The following is a 10,137-nucleotide window of genomic DNA, read 5'->3' on the forward strand; positions in this document are numbered from 1 at the left end:
ACAAATAAAACACTGTGCTGTACTCTATGCTATGCTATACCTATTCTAACATTTCCTATTCTCTGAACCTTATGTACCCTAGGGTTGTCATATTGCACATAGTGTAATTGCACATTCATTTAAAGTGTCGCAGTTTGCAGGTTTGAAATGTACACAGTTGTGTTTCAGTATTACACTTGATTTCAATCTAGTAGCTGCCATCAATTTGTCTAGATTTGTCCAGGGCCTAGAACCTAGTGAATGAATGATCTTTATTGTCATTGTAACAGGTACAACGACATTTAAATGCAAGCCCTAGGTGCTGACAATGAAACACACACAGTCCTAAGATAATAAAAAACAAGAATGAGACATAAATAGACATAAATAGGGAGGATATAAATAGGGGGGATAAGTGATCGGTAGGAATCTGAGAATGTATATGTAACTTATATACTTCTATACACTATATGGCCTATTCACAGGGGGGTATATAGACAGGGGGGGAGTTAGTTAACAGGCTTGTTAACGTTTTATCTCATTTATATCTAATTTCAAATAATATCCGTTGTTGGAACGAGTGGGAAAAATGAAGGTTTATCAATGTATTTTAATTTCAAACAGTGTTCCTAGTCACTGGTTGCAAATTGATATGATACCAGCCAGGGTAAAGGAAATGACAGCCCCCCAGGGCTTCAGATCACTGCGTATGTATGAAAGAGCCGGGGTAAAGGAAATGGCATGTCCTAAGGGCTTCACATTACTGTGCATGTATGAAACAGAAATCTACCACCACCCAAGCATGCAAAGCTAGCGCACGCCGCACGGCATTAATGCATATAAACTAAAAAGTCAGCAAATACATGTGTGTATTAAATAAATAAAATGGAAATTCTTCCCAGATAATAATCTACATTATGCAGTGTAAGCAGGGCCATACATACTGTACATACACGCATTGTATAGTACTGTAGATCAAATCACGAATCGGTTGGTGCTGGTGGGATTGGTTTTTCTCAACGTAGCTCTCTCTTTCTCTCTCTCTCTCTCTGTTTCTTCTGCTGCAGGGCGTCGAGGGGAGAGGATGAGTCGCGGCCGTGGGGCGCGGAGCAGAGCGGGCCGGCGGCAGCCCGCAGACCCGCAGGCCTTCGACCCGGACGTGGTCGCCGAGGTCAACGAGCTCTTCGGTAAAGTCAGGACGTACGCCAAGCCGGCCGACGGGGAATGGCGTCTCCCCGAACCCAGCGAGGCGCTGAGGTACCCTCCCCTGGAGCAGCACGCCTGTCTGCAGGCTCTGAAGACGTCCCTGAACGAGGTGAAGAACCAGCTCAGCGACCAGAACGTGGAGGTCTGGCACCAGCACACCAACTCCACCAACCGCGCCGGCAAGGTCATCGGCGCCGTGCGCTCCGCCGCCAACGCCGAGATCTGCACCCAGGCCTGGTGTAAGTTCTACGAGATCCTGGGCACCTTCGGCAGCCTCCTGCCAGAGGAGGCGCTGCAGAGCGGCGAGCTGAACACCGTCCACCTGTGCGAGGCTCCGGGGGCCTTCATCGCCGCCCTCAACCACTACCTCAAAACCAGCCCGCGCACGCAGTACTGCGACTGGACCTGGGCCGCCAACACGCTCAACCCCTACCACGAGGCCAACGGCGGGGGCACCACCATCACCGACGACCGCCTCATCGCCAACACGCTGCCCTGGTGGTTCTTCGGCTCGGACGACACCGGCGACATCATGAGCCAGAAGCACCTGCTGGAGCTGCGGACGTTCGTGGGCAACATGCGCCGCGTGGACGTGGTGACGGCCGACGGCAGCTTCGACTGCCAGGGGAACCCGGACGAGCAGGAGGCCCTGGTGGCGTCGCTGCACTGCTGCGAGGCGGCCGCCGCCCTGCTCCTCCTCAGCCCCGGCGGCTCCCTGGTGCTGAAGATGTTCACCCTGTACGAGCACTCCTCCGTCTGCCTGCTCTACCTGCTCAACTGCTGCTTCGGGTCCGTCAGCGTCTTCAAGCCCGCCACCAGCAAGTCGGGCAACTCGGAGGTGTACGTCGTGTGCCGCCGCTACGAGGGGAAGGAGGCGGTGAGGCCCCTGCTGTCCAAGCTGATCCGTCACTACGGGCCGGACCTGGGGGCCAGCGAGGCGCTGTTCCCCGCGGGGCTCCTCCCGCCGTCGTTCCTGGAGCAGCACCAGCAGGTGTACCAGTACTTCCACGCGCTGCAGGTGGAGACCATCAGGGAGAACCTGCGGCTGTTCGAGAGCGTGAGCCCCGAGCAGAGGCGGCGGCTCGACTGCGTCCGAGACTGCACCGCGCAGGAGTACCTGCACCGCTTCCAGGTAAGTAAAGGGGGTCGGAACGGTTTATCGGATTTTCTATCTTATTTACCCTAATGGATTTCTATCGTTTTTTTTTTTATACGTAATTTTTTCTGAGTGGGGCAGTCCCACTCCTATTTTTCATTTTTATTAACAGATACAGTGAAAATTTAGACAGGAAGGATGGGTGAGAGAAAGAGGAGGGATGACACGCAGGATATGTCCCCGGCCGGAATCGAACCGGGGACCCTGCGGTTACATGGTCAGCGCTTAACCCACTACGCCACCTAAGCGCCCTAGATTTCTATAGTTAAGGTGTAATTATGTGACAAGCTTTTTAATGTTCAGCTGCAGCGATCAGGGATTAGGGAGATATCCTTGAGAGAAAGATTTCATTTCAGTCCGAGGTGTTCTAGGGGAGTGGACTCGATGATGTTCGCCTTTCTTTCGCTGGTGGCTGCCTCTCAAAATCGTGTGCGCATGCAGAAACACAACAGCTAACACAAAGCTGGGTTACACATGGATCTGTTTCAGGTTACACATTTCTAATTAGGGATTTGGATCTGGATTTTTGGGGCCGATACCGATCACCGATTTTTTTCCTCAAGATCAACCGATACCGATACCGATTTTAAAAAAAATACATAACTGTAGGCCTACTGACTGGATAGCCTACATATTTTTTGCTTTTTAGACAAAGGTTTTGATCCATTAGGCACCAAGCAAACGCAGACCCATTTTTATGGCATAGTAAAAGTCTGGCCTATCACCCAGTTAGGGCCTGAAGCCCAAGTCAGTGATATGGCTGTATAAAAGACATCATAAACGTGGCCTTCATGGTTTACTGTTACGTCCTCCTATGTTTTCTGTTCAGTTATCTGTCTTCCCCAGGGAAAAAAAAAAAAAGAACGTTTTTTGCGATCGGCCATTTTTGCCGATCACCTATCGAGTCATTTGGAGTGAAATCGGCCGATTTAAATCGGTGGCCGATAAATCGGAGCATCCCTATTAGGGATACAGATTATTCATAGCACAATCTATTGATACCGATTGTTTGTTCTTTATTTACCTATTTGTACCCTGGCTTAAAATAAAATACATATTTTGATTGCTGGCGATCAATTGGTTCATCCCTAGTACGAATAGCAGGGTTCCCACGGGTCCTTGAAATCCTTGAAAATGTTTTGAATTTGAGAAAGAAAAAGTTAAAAACGTAAACGTTTTTGAAAATAGACATGGGTCATTGAAAGTGCTTGAATTCCCCTCTCTCTCTCTCTCTCTCTCTCTCTCTCTCTCTCTCTCTCTCTCTCAATTTCTTTTAATATACACTACCATTCAAAAGTTTGGGGTCACTTAGAAATGTCCTTATTTTTTAAAGAAAAGCACAGTTTTTTTCAATGAAGATAACATTAAATTAATCAGAAATACACTCTATACATTGTTAATGTGGAAAATGACTATTCTAGCTGCAAACATCTGGTTTTTAATGGAATATCTACGTAGGTGTATAGAGGCCCATTTCCAGCAACCGTCACTCCTTCTAGTGGTACATTGTGTTTGCTAATCGCGTTAAAAAGCTAATGGATGATTAGAAAACCCTTGAAAACCCTTGTGCAATTACGTTAACACAGCTGAAAACGGTTTTGCTGGTTAGAGAAGCTATACAAATGGCCTTTTTTTGAGCTAGTTGAGTATCTGGAGCATCACATTTGTGGGTTAGATTATACTCTCAAAATGGCCTTCTAGGCAGAGTGGCAAAGAAAAAGCCATATCTGAGACTGGCCAATAAAAGGAAAAGCTAAAGAACACAGACATTGGACAGAGGAAGATTGGAAAAAAGTGTTATGGACAGACAAATCGAAGTTTGAGGTGTTTGGATCACACAGAAGAACATTTATGAGACGCAGAACAAGTGAAAAGATGCTGGAAGAGTGCCTGACGCCATCTGTCAAGCATGGTGGAGGTAATGTGATGGTCTGGGGCTGCTTTGGTGCTGGTAACGTGGGAGATTTGTACAAGATAAAAGGGATTTTGAATAAGGAAGGCTGTCACTCAATTTTGCAACGCCATGCCATACCCTGTGGACAGCGCTTGATTGGAGCCAATTTCCTCCTACAACAGGACAATGACCCAAAGCACACCTCCAAATTATGCAAGAACTATTTAGGGAAGAAGCAGGCAGCTAGTTTTCTGTCTGTAATGGAGTGGCCAGCGGAGTCACCAGATCTCAACCCCATTGAGCTGTTGTGGGAGCAGCTTGACCGTATGGTACGCAATAAGTGCCCATCAAGCCAATCCAACTTGTGGGAGGTGCTTCAGGAAGCGTGGGGTGACATTTCTTCAGATTACCTCAACAAATTAACAGCTAGAATGCCAAAGGTCTGCAATGCTGTAATTGCTGCAAAGGGAGCATTCTTTGACGACAGCAAAGTTTGAAGGACAAAATTATTATTTCAAATAAAAATCATTATTTCTAACCATGTCAATGTCTTGACTAGGATATTTTCTATTCATTTTGCAACTCATTTGATAAATAAAAGTGTGAGTTTTCATGGAAAACATGAAATTATCTGGGTGACCCCAAACTTTTGAACAGTAGTGTATATTCGAAAATGTTTTACTTAGCTCGTCAACTAGTAAATAAGTATCTGTATTGCTTAACTTTACACATATTTCACAATATATTGTTTTGCTGTGCTGTGGTAGAGAAGGCAAGAGACCATCTAGTGTTCACACATTCAAGCCTCTCTTTTTAATTGTTGTCTGTGAGCGGATAGTTCCTATTATATACATTCTCATCTAGGTCTGTCTCAAACTATGCCGTGTTGGGTCCTTGAATTTGAGGGAATTGAGTCTTGAAAGTCCTTGAAAGGTGCTTGAATTTGATGTTTCAGAAGGTGTGGGAACCCTGAAATAGGAAAATAAATAATATCGGTGTAGGCGATTTTTGGTTATGAAAAATCAGTTATGAAAAATCAGTAATCAGTATTTTCATATCGGTGCATCCCTAATTATCAGGGAGGATGTTGTTTGGAACATCAAAATGAACTTCGGGGGCCAGAAGTGGCAGATTTCCAACAGACTTTACGCACAGCTCCTTTAAAGGTGCCACAGCTTGAACAAAGACGTCTCCTGGTGCTCATGTGACAGTTGAAAGTGGTGGAAGAGCAAGCGTCCACAGTCACTGTTTGTTAGCATAATTAAAAATGTTTGTGAACAATTTTTTATTATTATTTCAGGGAATAATACAAGGGAGTGGAAACACGTAATGAAACAAAAGAGAAATAGAATGCCAAAAATCTAATACAAAATTCCCATAAACCTTCCACCCCCCTCCCCCCCCCCTCCCCTATATCCCTTTGCCCTAACAGTCCCCCTCCTCACACAAATGTCCCTCCCGCCACATACCTCCAACCCACCCGCCCAATCACAGCATAATTATTGACGAATGTCATAGCTATTCTGAGATGAATGAAATAGATATTCTGAGACGAATGTAATAGATATTCAGCGAAAGATGCAATGGTATGATTGGCACAAAAGCATATGGGCCTTCTCGACTGCAGCCCCCACCTTGTGGAACACTCTCCCCGAGCACATCAAGGTCCAACACAGTCTCCTCCTTCTAACGCTCCCTCCAAACCCATCTTTCTGCTGTCTGTCCTCATCGTTTTGGTTTGCTTTATTCCGTTTAATGATTGGTTGTCTTCTCCATGGATATTAAGTGCCTTCCGAGTACTGAGAAAAAGCTCTACTATATTCTGTATCGTATTCAAAGTAATTTTTTTCTGAGTGGGGCAGTCCCACTCGTATTTTTCATTTCATTCGACAGATACAGTGAAGACAGACAGGAAAGTAAGGAGAAGAAGGGAGAGAGGGGGCATGTCCGCAGGGCATGGGACCGGATTCGAACCCATACCGACATGGGCATAATGTGCACTGTAGACCGCGGTGCTAGACCACTGTATCGTATTCAAAACAGAAATTTCTGGGTGAAATACTGACGCGTCATCCCTGTGTGTTTCCAGGTGTGCTCGATGCCGCGGTCCCGCTGGCTGTCCCGCAACACGGTGACCCCGGCCTGCTGCAGCATGTCGGGCGGGCGACCCCTGGGCCAGCGCACGCAGGTGGGCTCCTACAACGAGCGTGTCGAGCTGCGGTCGCTGGACTGGAGGCAGCGCGTCACAAAGGGTCCCTACGCGGCCTGGCTGCAGGAGCACCACCGCTGCAGCTCCGAGGGCGCGGGAAGGGAGGACGGCGAGGGGGGCTGCGTGCTGGCGGGCCCGCTGGCCGGCTGCGACCCGGCCTCCTGGTACGTGGTGGAGGGCGCCGCCCTCCCCGCCGTCAGGAACTCCCCGTTCTGCGAGGGCGCTCTGCTGAACCACCTGAACGAGGCCCTGGAGCAGGTGGCGCTGGGCGCTTGGGGGGCGGACGGGTCGGGGATGGCAGCGTGGGCTCACGTTCCCACCTGTGACTCATGCCCGGCGGTCCGGCCGGCGTCCGTCCTCTCTGAGGTGGCGGGTCTCTCTGATGTCACTTCCTGCTGCGGCGACGTGAGGAGACGCTGTCTTGTGTTTGGCAGCGAGTCGTGGTGGGGGGCGGGGGGCTGCTGTGAAGGCCAGGCGGGAGTGGGGGGGTCGTTAGAGCTGGAGGTGGCTCCTGAGCCCTGGTACCCCGGCGCGGACCGGGCGACGCTGCACGACGGGGAGCCGCGGTACCAACGGGAGCTGCTGGGCTGCGTGCTGCGCTCCCTGCGCCGCCTGCGGCCGGGCGACTCCCTCCTCCTGCCCCTCCTCTCCGCCCTGACGCGCGTCGCTGCGGCGACCGTCCTCTGCCTCCACCTGTCCTTCAGCTCCGTCGGTTTCAGGTGCCCCGCCCCCTCGGGCTCGGGCGCGGGCGTGGGGTGGGCCGGGGCGCTGCTGGTGTGCGTGGGGTTCTGCCCCGAGGCCGCCGCCAGGCTCCTCCCCCTCCTCAGCGACCTGGAGGACCGCATGGCCCGCCTGGCCGCCACGGCCGGGGAGGAGAACGGGGACGGTCCGACCCCCCCTGGTGGCGGCGGTCGGAGGCAGGTGCTGCAGTTCGTTCCCATGGAGGAGGTGCTCAAGGAGGGGCTGACGGAGTTCCTATGGACCATGAACTCTGCCATCGCCAGGCAACGGCTGCACCTGCTCATGCAGACCTAGCGGGGGGATCAGGAGGGGCTTCAGTGGTGTTTACAGATCAGGAGGAACCAGATGTGTGTGATCAATAAGTAATTACCTAGCTGATTGGAGAGCGAGGTTGAAGGGTTGGGTCACACCCACCTGGTCTCTCCAGGTCTGCCGGGGGTTATGGGAATAGGTTGTTTTGTCAGACCAGCCCAACTGTCCTACTTTTGGTGAAGGGTTAACGATAATAATGTAGAAAGGGAGGGATATAGTCACTGGAAAAAGAGAGGCTTACTTTTTGATCTAAACAGCTGTGCTGATGATTGGATGTACTGATGATCTTGCTATGCAAAAATCGGATTTTTTTTTCATGAATATCGACTGAAACTCTCTGTCCAAATTAGGACAGTACATGTATTTCGTCCTAATTTATCTAATTTACATAAATGTATGTTCAAGAGGATAAGAGTTAAAAGCCTACAGTAAGAAAAACAACAACTGTATTGCTTTCCTGTGTCACCAGAACGGAACTAATGTATCGCGTGAGTCTTTCCACCTGGGGACTGTGAAGGGAAGTGGCGTGTTCATTCATCAGCACTCAGCATTGTTTCCGAGGTGGTTAGAAGAAAAATAGGTCTTGGTCTGACTCCAACTCTTAACAGCCACCAGACCCCATTTCCACCTGGTATTAAACCAGACATCCATACCTGATAATGAATGATCCTATTGTGTCCCGTTGGGTCTGATAAGAAGCCACATTGTGATACCAGCTATAAACAGGGTCCACAGCATATTCTTTGGTTGCGGGGGTAAAGAGTGTGTTTGTATATATGTATAGCTTTAGCACTAATTGGTTAACATGTGCCATGTGTAAAATCACCTACATTCTTATTTTTCTATATTTATACACTATCTTTACGATGAGGTTTTTATTTTTGTGACGGTTGAATTGCCTCAATAAAGAACGGTGTATTTATTTACACTCCTACTGAATCGCCCTTTTCCGTTTTTCCTTCTTTGAGTGGAACAGTAGGTTCGACTTAATTATTTCTGTTTATTTTCAAGATGATTTCTGTAGTAACAACAAAGACTCTGGAAGCGAGCCATTTGTGAAAGCCAAGAAAAAGTCTTCATTAGCAGGAGCTGTCAGAAAAAGCCTGCCATCTTCATGGAGAGCCTCTACTTCCTGAAGAGACTTTTTCAAAGGTTTACAAAAAGCGAGTGAGCGAACCCCCAGAGGCTCCCCGTAATGAACACAAGCTGCTGAAATCAGGCTAAAGAAGGATACTGTGAGACGAGCCTCCATTATCTCTCTCTCTCCCTCTCACCCTCGGAGTTTGTTTTGTAAATCCATCCTATAGCAACAATAAAGCACACTTCTGAAGTTACCTCCTCATCCCTTCAGGCTACACCTCCACTGTCCCTCCTAAAGACCTCTTCATCTCTACTACCCCCCCCTGTACAGTTTATATACTGTCAATAAAATAATAATAATAATAATTCTTCATATCTTCTAGCATTGTGACTGCCCCTGGTCCTAGCATAGATTTATGTTTCTTATGATGATTAATGGATAGATGATTCACTTAAGTGAATCGACTTGTAAGTCGTCTAAGGCGTCTGCTAAATGCCAAAAATGTCATGTAAGAAACTTCACTGAGCTTTGTTTGCGTTTGTACGATACAGAGACATTTAGTCTGTACATGTTGGATGTGAGGTTTCGTGTGGGGACATCTGTACATGTTGGATGTGAGGTTTCGTGTGGGGACATGTTGGATGTGAGGTTTCGTAGGGGGACATCTGTACATGTTGGATGTGAGGTTTCGTATGGGGACATCTGTACATGTTGGATGTGAGGTTTCGTATGGGGACATCTGTACATGTTGGATGTGAGGTTTCGTATGGGGACATCTGTACATGTTGGATGTGAGGTTTCGTATGGGGACATCTGTACATGTTGGATGTGAGGTTTCGTGTGGGGACATCTGTACATGTTGGATGTGAGGTTTCGTATGGGGACATCTGTACATGTTGGATGTGAGGTTTCGTGTGGGGACTTCTGCTTGTCCCTGTGAGACTCGGATCAGCTGAAGCCCAGTCGCTCCCCAATGTGCTGATTAAGGGTGTGTGTGTGAGTGAGTGCGTGTGTGCATGTGTGTGTATGTGTGTATGCATGTGTGTGTGTGTGTGTGTGTGTGCGCGTGTGCGTGTGTGTGTGTGCGTGCGTGCATGCATGTGTGTTAATTAGGCAGAAAAAAAAAATGCCTGGACAGCAATGGGCCCCTGTCAGCTCATGAGAAACAGACACAGATTGCTTTTCTTTTTCTTTTCTCCCCCCCCCCCCCCCCCTTTTTTTATTTTTATTTTTTACATTTCATTGCTTCACTGCTGACCTTTTTCCGCCGGTCACTGCTGTTGAACACTGTCAGTTTCTAATTTTCTCTCTGTTCCACCCTTCCTCTCTCTCTCTGCTCTCCTTCTCTTCTCCCTCTGTCTCCTCCCCCTCTCCTCCTCCTCCTCCACCACCACCACCACCACCACAACCCCATCCCAGCTGATTTCCATATCTGTGGAGTGGAATGCTTTGGTGAGTGTAGAGCGATCTAATGAATCGTTTTAATGGAACCATTGAATGATTCTGGAGTAGAATGCCTACAGATAGAGCTGCTGCTTTCGCTTCGATTAACCAAATCC

The 10,137-nt window shown here is 48.5% G+C and overlaps 1 protein-coding gene across 1 annotated transcript; it reads left to right on the forward strand.

The window, feature by feature from the left end:
• Window positions 1–655: 655 nt before the first annotated feature.
• Window positions 656–8,343, forward strand: cmtr2 (cap methyltransferase 2; the record flags this gene model as incomplete). Its single annotated transcript, XM_080539760.1, has 3 exons — window positions 656–686; window positions 1,047–2,317; window positions 6,325–8,343. 3 exons carry the CDS (start codon window positions 656–658, stop codon window positions 7,477–7,479), a joined length of 2,457 nt encoding a protein of 818 aa, XP_080395886.1. The 3' UTR covers window positions 7,480–8,343.
• Window positions 8,344–10,137: the final 1,794 nt, after the last annotated feature.

Source organism: Nansenia antarctica (assembly GCF_963989245.1).
Source record: "Nansenia antarctica genome assembly, chromosome: 9".
Lineage (NCBI taxonomy): Eukaryota > Metazoa > Chordata > Actinopteri > Argentiniformes > Microstomatidae > Nansenia > Nansenia antarctica.